The 17,843-nt window shown below is 44.2% G+C and overlaps 1 protein-coding gene across 1 annotated transcript in view; it reads right to left on the bottom strand.

The window, feature by feature from the left end:
* Positions 1–12,109: 12,109 nt before the first annotated feature.
* PTPN5 (protein tyrosine phosphatase non-receptor type 5) overlaps positions 12,110–17,843 on the bottom strand; it is a 48,780-nt gene continuing 43,046 nt past the window's right edge. The window contains exons 12-13 of the mRNA XM_065403354.1: positions 17,204–17,317; positions 12,110–12,203 (exon numbers count right to left, since the gene is read on the bottom strand). Coding sequence (XP_065259426.1) covers positions 12,110–12,203; positions 17,204–17,317 — 208 coding nt within the window. The remainder of the gene's footprint in view (positions 12,204–17,203; positions 17,318–17,843) is intronic.

Genomic DNA, 17,843 nt, shown 5'->3' with positions numbered 1-17,843 from the left:
GCTCTCAATTTCCCCTCTCGGTCGCTGATGCTGCCTCTAGGCAACTAGTTGTGACCGGAGGCCAGGCTTATCGGTGGCATCGCCTAGTGGTTATGTTGTTGGGCACTCAAATTTCCTCCTCTCAGTCTCTGATGCCACCTGACGGCAACTCCTCTAGTAGTGGGATGGCCTACCTTTTGGTGGGCGGCAACTCAGTCCTCTGTCTGGGTCACCAATTCAAACCTGCCCTCCCGCCCCCTTCGGGGTAGCATTGTCCAATGAACTGTAGAGGGCCTTGCATCCTTACAACTGGGAAGGACCCTCACTCTATCACTTGGCCCACGTAGGTGGCTCATCCTTGCCACAAGGCTTTCAGCATGTCTATCTTCTCTTTACGCCTGGGAGGGGTGGAAGTGACGTTTATGCTCCTATCTGGGGGGTTGGGAGGGGAGCCCAGGCCTTCCACTCCACCAGGCTTTGACCCAGGGCACTATGAAAAGCAAACTATGACAGGCACCAGGGAGTGCCCCAAGACTGCCTTGCTGGGCCGCTTTCTACCATCCACCCCCGTCTGCAGTCTCAAAGTCCAACTTAAAGTAGCAATGGGGGAAAAGGGTAACTGATCCTTCAGCCCAGCTGGGCTCCGCTGGTAGTCCCTTGCTCCCCAGTGGAGGCTTCTGTGGCAGCTTTGGTCAGGAGCTGTCAGGGTATATATATTCTGTTCCCCTGTCTGCCCTCATTGTCTGATTCTCTTTTAAGATCCTTCCTCCAGTGGGAGCATGCTCTGAAGGTTAGGGGGAAGGGGCAGAGTCCCTGCTGGGACCAGAACTGCTCCATAACCTCTTCAGTTCTAGTGTGGGATTTATATACCCCACCACAGCATGAGATTCTGGGCTGCCAGTGGGGACAAGATGGCTCCCTGTATAAATGAGAGCCTTTCCAGGGGTGTTCTAATTTATGGCGGCCTCCCATGGGTTGCCTCACAGTCCAGAATCTCCATAGCATCATGTGCTAAGAGTGAATCCCCATCCTATCACTGACATGCCCCCTCCCACCCCGTCCCCATCCCCTAAGCCAGGGTGTACGAGGGAGGCCAGTTTAGCATCACTATGCCTGTACTGGAGGGAAGTCTCCCTTGGCTCCTTGTGGGTAGAGGACAGGTGGGGAGGCACAGTTCCAGCCCTGGTACATCCCCAGAGTTCCCTCGGTCCCTGTGGCTTTCTGTGTTCCACTCAGACTTCATCTTACTGATAGGATTTGGAAAAGTTGTGACTATCTGGAAACAACAAGCTTGCTAAGAGGGAGGTGAAGGAAGATTTCTGCTTTCACAGACCACCTTAAATGTCTTCCTTCCCCTCACCTCTCTTGTTCTTCTCTCACCCTTTCCTCCCTGGCATACAATATTTTTTGGCACAGGTGATGGTCATGGGTGGGACTGGGCAAAGGACAGGAGAGAGGAAATTCTTTCTAATACCAAACACACTGGGAAGAACCACATTTTGCTCTGATTTACACTGGAAGCCATAGACGCCGACTTTTACTTTTTCACCCCCACTCCGTCCTGAGACCCGCCCCCTCCCCAAGACCCCCGCTGTTCTCCGCCTTCCCCCAACCCCTTCCCTGAGCCTACAAGCAGCTGATTGGGGGTGCCGTCCAACAGCTGTGGCTGGTGAGTGCTACAGCCCCAGAGCACCCAAGGTGTCGGCACCTATGCTGGAAGCAGTTGCGAATGGGAGAAATGTGTTTATCACACTCCTTTGATCACCTCACCTGCTCCTCTGCCCCATAAGCCATACGGCTTGGGACTTATTCTAAGATTTCGAAACCCTAAGCAACTTCACACAGTTGCCATTGTTTAAAAGTCAACCTCCACAGGAATGCTTCTTCCTTTCCTCCCAAATGTGGAATTGCCTCTCCCTCCAAATTACTCTTGACTGAGCCAAAGAAGAAGCAAGTTTCAATCCTGGGCCAGCAACAACTTTTCTATACATAAAAATGTCATTGCTTAAGGTCTGCTACTTTGCACAGAGCTTTATACCATTAGAGATTACTTGCTTCCCTGTGGGACTAGCACGAGCTTCAAAGGCCCAAAATATTGGACTTTAAAGATAAGGCATTTACTGTCATATATTGCTGCCCATCACCAGGGCTCAATTTGTACCCAGGTCTTTGAGCAAGAAAGAATACAAAATGACAGTGTAGGCAAATCCTTTTCCCTCAGGGGCAGAGATAAATCATGGGGAACATATATAAATTGGGTGACCCCACCACACAGAGGTGATTTTCGCCCATTCTTTCTAGTGGGATTACTACACCATATTTATTTTGATTGCGTCTTATTAAATATCTGCAAGTAAAATTGGGTCTTGAGAAATGGATGGTCAACACCATTAAAGTACATGTAACAAAGATTTGGTGTGAAGAATGGTAATTTTGTGTCAGTCGCTGAAGATCAAGATGGAAAAGGTTGTCTAGTCCATCCTCAAGCTAGTGTAGGATTACTCCCTACAGTATATTTTCTACAGCTTTTTAAGCCTAGTTTTAAATGCCTCAAGCAATGGTGCTTCAAGGTGGTATTTCATGAGGTTCCTTGGTTTTTAACTGTCAATCCTCCCACCCCAAAACAGTGAACAAAACAAAAATTTAAATAAAGCTAAACATGTCAGAGAACACTTTTCCATCCCAGATACCCACAGAAAAGTCATTTAGCGAATATCCAGTGCTTTAACATTACAGGCAATATTTATTCATGTAAAGTTTACCTTCTCTTCAAGCTGTCACGGTCCTGGTAGAGCCCTACTATGAGTTTTCAGACCATCAGTGGATCCTTCTGTATCCTTTGGCTGATGTGAAGCACTGTAGAGAGTTGCAGTCTCAGGAAGACAGCTGGGTCCCTCAGCACAGGACAAATATGGATCTAAGCAGTTCAAACTTTAAATACATACTGGCCTCTTGTGGGCTATGTAGTTACATCCATTACACTGACTTCAGCAGTTTCACATGCTTGGAGGAATAGGATGATAAAATCTTAAGGGCAAGGATGACTATATAACAAGAATAACCCGTCTGAAGGTCAAAGAGATGGCTTCTTGCAGCTTTTCTCAAGATATATCAGGGTGTGATTTCAAGATCTTGACCAAGCTCAGGTACCTTTTTATATTCAACTTAACTGTTTTATTTTGTTTGTTCTCAAATATAAAACATTTGTGGTCAGATTTTCAAAAGAATTCAGCACCCAAGAGCTTCTGTTAAGGCACCTAAATAAGAGACCTGATTTTCAAAAAAGCTCAGCACTCATCGAACAACCTAAATGAAATGGCCAGATTTTTTTAAAAAAATGCTCAATGCCTAGCAGCTTCTGTTGTTCACAAATCTGGCCACTTAAGTGTCCAAATGGGAACAGAGCTCTTTTGAAAATGGGTACTGAGCTTTTTTGAAAATCTACCCTTTTCTATTCAGCAATAAACTCTACATTCTGCCACCCTTCCATGTGGAGTAGTACTTTACTAAAGGAATAGTCCCGCTGAAATCAATGGGAATTCTCACAGAACAGGGTACTTCTCAGCATGAGTAAAGGTAGCATAATCTGACCATTTACCTCTTTCGTTTTATTTGACAAAATAAATGCATAACAGCAACAACAACCACCACCACCTTAAATTTATATAGCACTTTCCATTCCAAAGGATCCAGACTAGACCTCTTGTTTGTGCTGTGGCTGAAGTAGCGACCACACATTGTTTATCTTCATTTGATGGCCATTCAAAGTGCAGTTAGACTGGTTACCCTGGATTTATGCTAGGTGTAAATGAGAGCTGAGTCTGGCCCAGGATGACTCTGGGAAATAATCCACCGTTACTTTAAAAAAGTATAGGAGCCTAGCAAAATGAAGACCTGAATGCAAAGAAATCTCCATCACTAGTTGGTTTCCAAAGGTCATCAGAGAGAAATGACTTGCATGCAAAACCTCCAAAGCTTTCAAATAGGAAATTCATGGAATATACAACCATGTGATGATTTCTAATATCCTAGCAGAAAGAGAAGATAAAAAAACCCAATAAAGAAATATACAGAAACTGAAACAATGTGTATTTTTCCACAGAACAGAAAAGAGCCATATGTGGGCATAATTTAACACCCACAGTAGTGTTTGCTGGATAAAAATGGAATTCAATTACTATAGAAGCTCAGCTCTGTACATTTTCCCTCACTCCTCTGGAACCTGGTGTTCCCACTAACACAGATGCCTTTATCAAAATGGAGTAGCAAGTAAACTGCATTGGTCCTGGTTTCAAATGTCTATGGTAGTATTTGTTGCTTGCTACTCATAAATCCCTCAAGACATGACTTTTCACATTCTCCCCCTTCAAAATTCCAAAGCAGAAACAAGCAACCAAGGTAGATAGAAACAGACGAGATTAATACCATCCCTTCATGTTTGTTTCACAATCCTATTTAAATACTGTTCTCCCCATCTTTTCCACTCCTCCTACTTAGGGTTCTAGCCTGACTTTTTGTACACTCTCTCTCTCTCTATTTGCATGAGCTGTGCTCAGCATAACATCTGACAAGAGCAGGGGCAAATGTGGCTCTAAGCCACTTTTCCATTCTACCAATCCTGGTGGTCGCTGGGAGTTGTCCCGGCAGAATTCAGAGGAGTCTACCAGCCAGGGAGGGGAGAGCCAGCTTTACCACTACTGGGAGGCAAGGGGAATTCTCAGCTAACGTGTTAGGACAGGTTTATGGCTGTCTGAGTGCAAAGTATGCAAAGACAGGGCAATGAGGATCCATCCCCTGGTCTGTGATCAGACCCTGAAGCAAACCAACCAACCACCCGCGGATAGTTAGCTGAAAAATATTGCAGATTTGTCTCTTTTTAAAAAAAAAAAAGTTTCAGGTCATATTTAAAGGCAGGATGAGAATTAAAAGTGTGAAATGCTCCACCCCCTGGGGACACCTCCCGTACGCATTATAGCTGTGGCTGCAAAACTCTGCTTTTTCCTTGAATTATTTTCATGACAGCTGCAGGCCCCATTAAGTCACTATAGCAGCAGTCCCTTGTCTGTAGAGGACAGAGCAAAGCTCATGGAAAGATCTAATTAATTAAGCCCCAGCATAGCCATGTGAACTGTGGTAAGGATGATTTCCCCCATTCCGCAGAAGAGTAAACCAATAGGAGCACTCGGCACTCAATACCTAAAAATTCAGGCTACTTAATTAGGTGCCGGAATGCATATTTAGTTACCTAGCTTTGAAAAATCTGGAACGTTGGATAAAATCTAGAAATACAGCCCCAGTCACCTGACTCCCAGCCCTCTGCTCTAACTACTCGAACACATTCCCTCCCCTTCTTCTCCCTCTGATATGGGCAATGTCATACGGTGACCAGATAGCAAGTGTAAAAAATCGGGATGGGGGGATAATAGGTCCCTATATAAGAAAAAAATACCCCAAATCTGGACTGTCCCTATAAAATCGGGACATCTGGTCACCCTACAATGTAAGAACCCCCACTAAGCTATCCTTTCCTTTGCTCAACGGACATCTACCAATATGCCAGAGCTTCTTCTCAATTCTTCCAACCGATTTTTGTATGCACAGTCCAGGGGCACACAATTTAAGTTTGCAAAGGAGAAGGATTAGAGCAGGAGGGGCCATGCAGGAGTCTTTCCTTTTGATCCCCGGAGAGAAGTACTGCTGCAAAAAGCCTTTGCCTTATAAGAAGAAAGCAGAAGACTTGCAGCTGCCACTGGGACCAGAGGAACTCAAGTCAGACATAATAATAAAACTTTGACTCAGGGAAACATTACAGCTTCTCAAAGGAGAAATCTTTGTAATAAGACACATGCTGCTACAGGAATTCTCTGTCCCATGGACTCAAAGATGCGCTGAAGTTAACGGGGAAGCAGAGGAAGCTGATCACATCCAAAGGGGACTGGCAAGACACACTCTAGAGGGCAGGAATGATTCCCAGAAAATGGTGACAATGAACATTTTAGAATAATAATGGTGCCGTGTGGTTCCTTGTTTGCATTCTGAGAAGCCTGAGCAAGATGAGACAAAGAAAAGCAGCACCTGAGCAACGTGGTTGGAGAGAACAAAGGACTGGAAGTCAGGATACTGGCATTCTATCTATCTTAGGGCTTTGTACAGCAGTCCATCAACATAGTAGCTTTCTTTTAGATACTATAAGCCATACTGCCTGCACTGAAACTAACTTGCTGCATAGCTCTGAATAAGTCACTTAACCTCTCTTTGCTTCTCAAGTTTCCCCATCAAGAAAATGGACATAATGCTAAGTAGCCTTTGTAGGCCTTAAGGGTATGTCTACACAGACATTAAACACCTGTGGCCGGCCCAGGTCAGCTGACTCTGGCTTGCAGGGCTTGGGTTGCAGGGCTGTAAAATTACGATGTAGATGTTTGGGCTTGGGCTGGAGCCTGAGCTCTGGGACCCTGGGATCGGGGAGGGTCCAGAGCCAAGGGTCCAGCCTAAGACCAAATGTCTACATAACAATTTTTAGCCCCGCAGCCCAAACCCAAGTCAGTTGACCTGGGCCAGCTGCAACTGTGCTGCAGGTCTTCTATTCCAGTGTAGATGTACCGTACGTGGCCTGTGTAGGCCACCTACATGGAAGTGAACTTCACACCCAGCTGCTGAATTCCATTTGGAATGTGGAGTCTATTGTACTAATGTATCTGGAGTCTGTGAGGAAAGTGAACACCACCTTGTACCGCAGTATAATGCATTCAACTGTCTGGGGTAGGGGAAGAATCCCTTCCTGACCTCAGAAGGCAATCAGCGTGCACACTGAAGCATGAGGACTGTCAGCCCTTAGAATGCTTTGCCCTCACAAGTACAGCTGCAAATGTTACTTTCACTCACTTGCATTTCTAATTCTCTCTTCAATGCCGCAAAACTATTTTTCTCTCTGGGAATCCTGAGCTGCCCTTTATTACCATATACTCGCATTTACCATCAAAACGTCAGAAATTACACACATATATTTAGGCTTGGCAGGGTGGGGAAGAGAGTTTAACCTCACAGAAAATATGCTTTAATTTTTTTCCAAGCAAAAATACAAAATATTAGTTTCACTTAAAAACACCAATGAATAGGACCCAGTTATGATTAAGAAGTTGTAAATGTAACCTCTCATTTTCTGTTTAACATCTCTCCCTGATAAAATTGTCACCAGCCATAACATTGAAATCCCAGTTCTCAGGCTTACAACCCAATCCAGATTCAGACATGCACCTCATAAGATTGTCCATGTGCAAATTACAAAGTCCCTCTGCTCCCCCTCCTGTCTCTACCTGAAACTGCAGGGTACTGAATTGGATAAAGCTGCTGTTTTCTGACCTCTTCAATCTCAAGCATTTTACTCTAAATAAACATCTGAGGTGTAGGAATAAAACCCAAAATAACTGGAGCCACTTCACCACAGTATATTCACCAGCTATGGCCAAGATTTGCGAAAGTGTCTAGTGATTTTGGGTGCCCAACTTGAGACATCCTAAAGGTGCCTGATTTTCAGGAAATGCTCAAACTGGGCACCTAAAAATTAAGGCATCCAAAGTTCATAGTTACTTTTGAAAATCTTGGCCATAATTCGGAATGCTCTTAGGTGACTGACAAGAGTATTTTGCGAATAGTTTGCCAGAATAAGAATAAACACAATACTTAGACCTTGATTCTGAATGTGCTTAAGAGTTAAGCTTGGTCTCAGTGTTCAGATAACAACAACAATAATGAGAATACCTAGCTCTTACATAGCACTTTTCATCTGTTGATCTCAAAGCACTTAAAGGATGGGAAGCATCATCACTTTCATTCTACTGCTGGGGGGGACTGAAGCAAGAGGTTTGGTTTGCCCAAAGTCACACAGCAAGTCAATGAGAGAGTGACAACCACAACACAGATCCCTCCTCACTACCAGTCGTGGTGCCCTATTCACAGCACGTTTCACACGGTGAGGCATGGACCTGCTCACATGACAAGACAGAAGAAAGACTATAGCTGATTATGCTGAGAAAAATAATTTTTGGTGTGTTATGAAACCACACACTGGACACAGAAGAACATAAGAACATAAAAACGGCCGTATCGGGTCAGACCAAAGGTCCATCTAGCCCAGTATCCTGTCTACCGACAGTGGCCAATGCCAGGTGGCCCAGAGGGAGTGGACCAACAGGCAATGATCAAGTGATATCTCTCCTGCCATCCATCTCCATCCTCTGACAAACAGAGGCTAGGGACACCATTCCTTACCCATCCTGGCTAATAGCCATTAATGGACTTAACCACCATAAATTTATCCAGTTCTCTTTTAAATGCTGTTATAGTCCTAGCCTTCACAACCTCCTCAGGTAAGGAGTTCCACAAGTTGACTGTGCGCTGCGTGAAGAAGAACTTCCTTGTATTTGTTTTAAACCTGCTGCCTATTAATTTTATTTGGTGACCCCTAGTTCTTGTATTATGGGAATAAGTAAATAACTTTTCCTTATCCACTTTCTCCACATCACTCATGATTTTATATACCTCTATCATATCCCCCCTTAGTCTCCTCTTTTCCAAGCTGAAGAGTCCCAGCCTCTTTAATCTCTCCTCATATGGGACCCGTTCCAAACCCCTAATCATTTTAGTTGCCCTTTTCTGAACCTTTTCTAGTGCCAGTATATCTTTTTTTAGATGAGGAGACCACATCTGTACACAGTATTCGAGATGTGGGCGTACCATCGATTTATATAAGGGCAATAATATATTCTCAGTCTTATTCTCTATCCCCTTTGTTGTGGTCCTATGGGAAACACTTTGCACTACAGATGGTATAAGATCATCTGCTGAGCTTTGTGGAGAGGGGAGGTAAAAGTGTGCTAGGCCTGTGTTTTTTCACTAGATAAAGAGTCTCCAATAAGGCCCTCTATCAGCTTAGTTCCCCCGTCCTTAGCAGGGCAGCTAAAGATTTAAACCTATTAAGTAGCAGGAAAGAAGTAATCCAGCCCATTCTAAACACCTTTCCCTATACAGGAGCTCTCCTTCCTCTGCTATATTCAAATGCTTACTAAAACTACATATAAGATCATATAAGGTCACAAGAGGTGAGGCAAGATGATCTAATAGTCCCTTCAGTTCTTAAACTCTATAAACGGAGAGAGAAATATGTGAATGATGTTAATTATGGCACAGCCAAGCAATAAATAGGCGGATTAGTGCCAAGTTGGTAAAACAAAATAACATCTCACAAGGCATTTGAACATTTTGGGCGTGAGTAACTAGAATGCTCTGCCTGTGGTGATGCAAAGCAGCTGTAAAGCCATTTGAACCAGTCAGTTAAGCCAGGTTTATGGCTGCTTTGTATCAATGAATGGATGCAAAGCCGTGAGAATGCACTGGTGAAACTGGCTGTACATTTTCAAGAGCCCCTCAGAGCATGCTACTAATGCAAAACGGGAGTGAGCAGCAGGCTAGTCTTCCTTAAGTTGACATCCATGGAGCTACACTGATTTACAGCAGCTGAGCATCTAAGCCTCTGTGTTGATTTTACGGACCACTATTTACAGTAGTTCCTACTTTGTTTGCTGTGGGATGATTCTCTACTAGGAATTCTCCTCAGAAAAGAGACAAATGTTTAGATTCAGCTACTGTCCCATACCCACATCGCTATCCTTCAGCAACAAATATTCTTTATTTGACACATGGCATAAATCGTGCAAAAACATGTTGTTTTCTTCACTTACTTGGTTTGACACTGAAGGGCACCAAACATCTTAAAACATTATTGGGGGGAGGGAGCAGTTTCCACTTACAATGCCATTCAGACCATCAGTGGTGCTTGTTTCTAAGAAAGGGTCATTAGATGGGGGGTAATGTCACCCTTATAAAAAAAAGTTGGTAGCAAGGGGAGTAGGATAGCTGGTAAGTTTTACATAAAACTAACAGTCATGTTATGCTCAAAATGCTTAAGTTTATTGCTCTATTTAATGACGACCAGCAGTATTTTAAAAAAGAACGCCAGTTCACTCGGTTAGCGTATCACTGAAGGAAATATTTTAAATACAGCAATAAAATCAAGTGGTTTAAAGATAACACATTTTGCCACATTCATGCAAACCCTCCTGACAGGATTTTTACAGAGGCACGGATACAAGGTAAACACAGGTACTGAACCAACAGAAGACATGTATTGAACTTTTGGGAAAGCTTTCCCCACAGTGACACAGTAAGTTGTATGCACAGCACTTCAGGCCTGATCCTGTGCAGAACATCAGTGGGAGCAGGCTCAAGCCCTTATTATTCTGAATGCTGTTTGATCCCTTCTTGATCAACAAGTGCCATGAATTCTCAGAATTTTCAGCACTTCCTAGAAATGTTTTTTTTTTTTTTTAAAGTTGCAGATATCTTTAATTGTTCACTAGGGTCCCAGTTCAGCAAAGCACTTAACTCACATACTCAAGTCCATCCATGTTCAGTAAAGTGCTCAAGCACGTATGTAACGATGTGCATGCTTGGAGTCCTTTGCTGAATCGGGGCCTAGAACACAACCAAGATCAGCAGAGTCTCTATTGCCTAAAGGGAACCATTGCTGCATGGATCAGGGGTTTTAGGAACCAGAGAGAGTGACAGTCTAAATTTATTTTCAAAGGCAAATCTCTAAACAGTGGCCAACATATTAAGGCTGAGATTTTTCAAAACTTCCTATAGGATTTGGAGGCCCTTTCCCCATAAACTGTAATGGGAACTGGGCACTCAAATCAATTAAGGTATGTTTACACTGCAACCAGGAGGTGATTGCTGCTGCTTCGCTGCTATTGTTACTCGAGCTACCTTTGATCTAGCATGTCCAAACATCCTGCAATCACACACGTAGCTGCAGCAGAGACATTCTCTCAGGGCTTGTCTATACATAAAACACTGCAGCGTCACTGCTGTAGCTCTTCAGTGAAGAGGGAGAGCTTCTCCCATTGGCACAGGTACTCCACCTCTGAGAGGCAGTAGCTAGTTCATGGGAGAATTCTCCCATTGAGCTAGTGCTGTCTACGGTGGGGTTTAGGTTGGTTTAACTGCATCACTCAAGGGTGCGGAATTTTCACACCCCTGAGCAACGTAGTTATATCAACGTAACTTCCTGGTGCAGACCAGGCCTCAGACAGCTTTGAAAATCTCAACCTAACTTCACAGTGCACGAGTGACCTCCTTTACTATGTATTCATTAAAGAAGAGCTCAAGTCACAAAATTCAGAATCTGTGTTTAAAACACCCCAAATTTCATGGGAAATTGTATCATGGATTTTGGTCTTGCTCATAAAGAGAGTAGCTATTTGCCAAATTCAGATCTGGATCCAAGTTAAGATTTCAAAATGCTCACAAATATTGGGGGGATGCTTGAATTCAGGGTTTGGTTCAGACTCATCTCTAATAGTTACCATACTTTTCCATTCTCTTCTTGATTCCATAGTATATTGGAGATAAAGAAGTGGCAATTGCCTCATGTCAATGAATTGTTCCCCACCCCCCCCCCCTTGGTTCTGCTACATTTTGTGGAATTTTTCTTTTTTTACAAGCAAACAGGAGGTGTGAAACATGATTTCAATATGAATCAATTTGAATCATTTAATGCAGAGGCTCAGAAGGTTTATGATATACACAGTATTCGGTAGTTTAAAATGTAAAAACAATCAGAAAAAGGCAAAAAGTTAATTTCAAGCTTAGTCAACATACGATACATATTTCAGCATGACAGTTTCAAAGAGTTCCACACTGTATTTGGATCTATTAGCAATTAAATCATTTTTTAAAAATAGCAAACTCAAGACAGCTAGTGAATATTTTTTTGATTTTGTAACAAATGAAGCTACTATTCTTATTTACAGTATAAATAAGCCATTTTTTTGGTGATTATGTTCTGCCACATGTTTAAGACAAGCAGTATCTCAGCTCTTAAATGTTGATGCAAACAAGAGCATAAAAGAAAGCAATATCAAAGTAAAACAAATATATATATATATATATATGTATGTATCTTCAACAAGGACTGCCAAGTTACCATGTGTCTCTTATCAGATCTAAAATATAGCTGACTCCTGTCAAGAGTTCTCTTGGTTTTAACCACTAGGAATATCATGAATGCTTATTCTTCTGCTGCTCTAGAGAGCTGTTTTTCATACAAGCTCATGACATGGTGGACAAATTGATATTGTTCACAAGTCTGGATCATTCCTCCCCTGAAAAGGAAAGCAGAAAAAAAGGGGAGGGAAACAGTCCTTGTATTACATGTAAACAGTGTACTTAATGGTGAATGGCACACCTAAAATGAAATGGCCTTATGCTCCAAGAGCCTATTCCAAAGCCCACTGACTTAAGTCAATGGAAAAGCTGCCACTGACTGTGCTGGGTTTGGATCTGGCCCCAAATGCCTCTGCTAACCAGGAAATGAGAGGTATTCAGAACAGAAATAAGTTTTACCTTTGCTTTTCTCTCAGTGAGGCCCTAATTCTTTGACAATATCATCATTTATTATGTGTTACAGGAGTCATGCTAGGCACTGTATAAATACATAGACAGACAGTCCCTGCCCCAAAGAGCTTGCAGTCTAAATAGACAAGACAGACACGAGGGGAAACAAGTTAAGGGACTTGTCCAATGTCACCCAGCAGGTCAGTGGCAGAGCTGGGAACAGAAGCCAGGTCTCCTAAATCTCAAACCAGTGCCCTATCAACTGGGCCTCACTGTCTCCCATGCAGTAAATGAGATTTCCCCCCCCCCCTCTCTCTCTGATGTCATAGGATGATGCATTCTGGAATACTTCCAGTGAACCAGGAAGTGCCGGTAGGATTTCAGACTAGGCAAAGACATTTCAACAGAGAATAGCTCATATTCTGAGCTGACTGCCACCCACATCCTGATTAGTAAGCACTTTCAACATAGAAATCTGGGCTTCACTCAGCTTTCAGTCTAACTTTGCTGTTCTGCTTCAAAAGGTGAACTGAAAACCTGAAATGAAAACTGAGTTCACCTGAACTCATAATATAACTAGGCAAGAAGAGAAATGTGATTTGCTGTTCCATGCATCATGTAGTAAGTAATTATTATTTTAGCTAGTAGCATAGTGGAAGGAGCATGGTAACTGCTTATTTGGCACATTCCTTCAGCAATGGGTTCCCTAGGAGGTTCGTGAAAGCTGCTCCTTTTTGACCTAAGGGAGAGCAGATGGTGTTCCCATCAAGTTGCCCATGTGACACAAAAGGTCTCACTGGCACCGGGAGGTAAATGTATCTGCTTCAACTTCAGCAAAACTGGCCCAATGTTTTAAAAATATACCCATTGTAATCATAGGGCCAGGTTGTACGTAAGTGGCCTCCTCCCTTATCTCCCTGCGTAGTGGCTGGGCCCAATCCCAGTTCCTCTGCTCAAGCAGCTCAAGGAGTGCAATCACTGCATGAGGCAGATGCTCCAAAGTTGGCAGGAAGATGGTGGTGTCATGTGTCCCTCCACAACCCCTGCACCAGCTGGCAGGGGTGGGGAGAACACGCTGCACCCCTTCAAATAAACCCCATGGCCAGCTGAGCATACCTATTTGTCAATCTGCTCTATTTAGAACAGCATCTTTGTTCATCTGTTTCAGAGTGTTTCTGTGCACCGCATTTCTGCTGCACACAGCACTGAAAATGTATCTCCATCAGGCTGTGACACACAAGGAATGTTAGTCATATCCGGTGATTACTCCCCATGCAATTCCATTAACAGCTAGGTTGGACCCTGACGTTGTGGCAACAGAAGCAGTGGGGTGGCCATCTAGTTTCAGGCCACAGGAAATGATTTTCCTTTTATCTCATTCTCTGCTATGCTGCTGCTTCCTCCCTCCTCTCCCCTCCCCCTCCCCACACATCATGAGTTCACTGTCCAAGCTTTGGCAAAGACTAGAGAATCTACATTTTCACCCTTCTTTGCCACAGAGACCTTTCAAATACAAGTTTTTTCACTGACAGAAGGTACCCAACATCCCTGAACACTGGCTGAAGGGATGCAGGAAGCATCGCTCAGCCTTTTCTTTGCCACATCGACTATTTTTAGGACCAAATGCTGGACTCCTGTACAAAGTCCAATACACAGGCCCTGTGCAAGGGACCTAGGGAGAAGGAATCTTTGTCCCGCTAACCTGACAGCAAGCTTAAAAACACCCCACTGGCTTTAAGAGGAACTACTGCTGTCAGGGCTGGCTCTAACTTTTTTGCTGCCCCAAGCAAAAAAAAAACAAAAAAAACCACTGCCCCCCCCAGCGCCGCCCCACCGAACCAAAAACAACCCCCCCCGAGCGCCACCCCGCCAAACCAAAAATAAAAACACCCCCCCCCGAGCGCCGCCCTGCTGAACCAAAAATAAAAACAACCCCCCTGAGCGCTGCCCCGCCGAAACAAAACAAACAAACAAACAAAAAAAGCCCCGAGCGCCGCCCCGCCACCCCAAGATTGGCTGCCCCTTACAAGGTGCCGCCCCAAGCACGTGCTTGGTCGTCTGGTGCCTGGAGCCGGCCCTGACTGCTGTGTAGTCACAGATCCACGGATGACATTACCCCAAAGTATTTGTTCTTCCATGGAGCAGTGCTTAGCAGTAGCACACTGAGGTGTATATCGCCCCTACCCACCAAGGGTTCTATGCAGTCTCTCTCCAGACAAACAACCAGTGTAGTGAAACGCCATCTAGGGCCTTCTGCAGCTATTGTGGCAAAAGGATTTCTCCCTAAATGTCAAAAGAGAGCACTTCTTTTGCAGATAGCAAAGGTCAAAAGTTCAGGAGGATGGCAACTGCACTACTCTTTTATCACATTTACCTTATAATGCCAGACTCCAGAATGGATCTGAGGCCTGGTCTACACTGGGGGGGAGGGGGGGGGGAATCGATCTAAGATACGCAACTTCAGCTATGAGAATAGTGTAGCTGAAGTCGACGTATCTTAGATCGACTTAGAATCACTTACTTCGCGTCCTCGCGGCACGGGATTGACGGCCGCCGCTCCCCCGTCGACTCCGCTTCCGCCTCTCGCCATGGTGGAGTTCCGGAGTCAACGGCAGAGCGATCGGGGATCGATTTATCGTGTCTACACTAGACGTGATAAATCCATCCCCGATAGATCGATCACTACCTGCCGATCCGGCGGGTAGTGTAGACGTACCCTGAGAAAGGTTTCCCCTTCTGGGTGCTGGTGTCTATTATTTCATGTTAGTAAAATTAGCTTCCCCAAACCAGATATTGGACATTGGATATAGCACGGACTATCTGAAGATGTTCCCTACTGTTCACAAGCAAGAGGAGGATTCTTAGTGCCAACGCTCATCATAGCGCTACTGCTCTGCAGGTCTTGTAGTGTTTTCCTACTTTCATCCCTTGCTCAAAATGTTCATTCCAACCTCTCATCCCCCAACACCCCCATGTCCCTGGAGGCTCTTCCACCCCTGCTCAACCTGTTTTCTCTGCCTACTAACCTTGTACAATGGTGATTGGTCAAAGAAGTCACTATCTGCTATGCTCCTTTGCAATGGCTGCCTCCTTACATGTGCTGCTCCTGGGGCCACAATGAGACATGGGGCTAGGGGAGCGGTAGTAGCAGCAGACAGACACATGGATAGATGGTTTCAAAGGGGCTGCTAGCCCCTTTCCCCATTCCCTGGAAGCAGCAGGACCTTGCTCATGTGATTCATAACGCTGTTCCCTATCCCATCTCACTAATGACCATAAGGGACAGAGGAGAGGCAGATCTCACAGCCTGATTTTTCCTAATGTATCAGGGGCTCCTGCAGGGCCCCTGAACTTGTTTCCCCTCTGTTGAAGCAGTAGGTATTAGGCCCTGTTGTGCCCTCCTCTGCTTCTGAACTCCCATCCCCGCAGGCTAGTATTAAAAAATGAACCTCTTCTAGCAAGCACATTGTTTTTCTGGACACCCTTCGCTCTCATTTCTGTGGCTATCTGGCTGTGAAATGCATCCCCATATTACTCTCAGACAGAAGTCAGTAGAGAGCATTTCAGATCCAGCGACTCTCTGTGCTAGGACAAACCAATACTCTATTCAATGTTTTCTTTTTTCTTTTGTGAACGTTCATTGTCTGGGTTGACTTTCATTGAAGCAGCCAAACCACCAGCACCTCTGCAGGTCTCTGCCTATCAAGACCACAGCAGGGTGAAAAGCATTTCATTTTCTGCCTCCCACTGAGCAGAACTACTCATCTGAAATAAGGTTCAGTGTGGGGTTGTGTTTTTCATTCATTTTTTTAAAAACGTTGGTATATTTTTCATGACATTTCTTCCCCTCACTCCATTTATTATTATCGTTAGAGAGAGCATGGAGACACGTTTTGACAGAACTTCAAATCAACGGGAGAAGAAAAATAATCTCTCTGGTGCAAAACTCAAGTCCGTCCACTTTGTAGTCAAAATCAAATGCAGCTGGCATGATGAGAAACCCTTATATAGAAACCTTTTGATTGTGGAGAGCTTTGCATCTCCTTTTGCATGTCTGCAAACATCTCTTGCCTGTGCGTAAAGCAACATCCTCCAGCCTACACTATCGGCAGCTTCCATACTGCAGTGCTCTTCCACTGAGGCTTGCAATTCCAGCTAGACTACGTTCATTTTCTTCATCATTTGTGTTCCATCCTCACAGCTGTGTGCCTGTCTGTGATTCTGAGAGCAATGGGCCTCTCAGCCTTATTCTTTTAGCTATAACTGTGGGCCAGATCCTCAGTCAGTGTAAATGAGCAGTAGTTCCATTAAAATAAATCAGCTGTAACTCCATTAAAATCAAGGCCGCTATGCCAGCTGAAGATCTGGCCTCATTGTGACTTGTTGGGGTTGTCATCTGCTGCTGGGATTTGATAATTTTGGTAACACAGGCTAATTCCATAGCACAGGTGAGAGGTGCTATTTAAAATTCTCAATAGTATCTAAGGCCCAAATTCTTCAAAGGTGTTTAGGCATCTAACTCCCATTGATTTCACTGGGAGTTAGGTGCCTAAATACCTTTGAGATCTAGGCCCAAGTGACTTAGAAGCCTAAGTTGCACTAAAAGTCAATTGGACTTGATTCATAGCCACTACTTAGGCTCAGGTACTTTTGAAAATTTTACCCACTAACCTGAGGTTTATCTTTTTTTCCTCATGTTTCTTTTCCCCCTCAGACATGTGGAAATATTTTGTTATTATTATTTTTGAAAGGAAGAAGATTCTCTTACCTGTCTAGCCGTAACTGGCAGGTTGTTCTCAGTATGTCAGTTATCCCCTCGTACTTCAACTGTTTACAACAAATGCTGGTGGCAATAAAGCAGCCAGTCCTCCCAATCCCTGCACTGGGGAGGACAAAGGGGGGGAGGGTGTAGGCAAATAACCCAGAAAGAAAAATGTTAAATTTTCATTTATAATGTACAGGGGCTGCTGTCAAATGTGTGAAATAAACAGAATCCCCCATCATTCCTGGGGCGTGTGTATGGAAAAGTCATTACTAATCACTAATAAAAGACATTAGCTTCACTGGGACTTAAGTAATAATAATAGCAGCTCTTATACAGCACTTTCCAGCAGTAGATGTCAAAGTATTTTACAAAGGAGGTCAGTATCATTATCCCCCTTTTAAAAATGGGGAAACTGAGTTACAGAGAGGGGACATGACTTGCCCCAGGTCACCCAGCAGGCCAAAGCTGGGAAAAGAACCCAGGTCTCCAAAGTCACAGTTCAGGGCTTTAGCCAGTAGGCCCAGCTACCTTTCCATGGTAGCACAGGGAAGCTTTGCATGGCTCTAGTTAGCTTCAATGGTGTACTGTACAAGATAGGCCTAAATCCATCCACCATCACTGTAGCCTCTAAGCACTAAGGTGG

Source organism: Emys orbicularis, chromosome 4 (assembly GCF_028017835.1).
Source record: "Emys orbicularis isolate rEmyOrb1 chromosome 4, rEmyOrb1.hap1, whole genome shotgun sequence".
Classification (NCBI taxonomy): domain Eukaryota; kingdom Metazoa; phylum Chordata; order Testudines; family Emydidae; genus Emys; species Emys orbicularis.
Note: the sequence above shows the minus strand (reverse complement) of the source record. Positions and strands in the feature narration are given on the sequence as shown.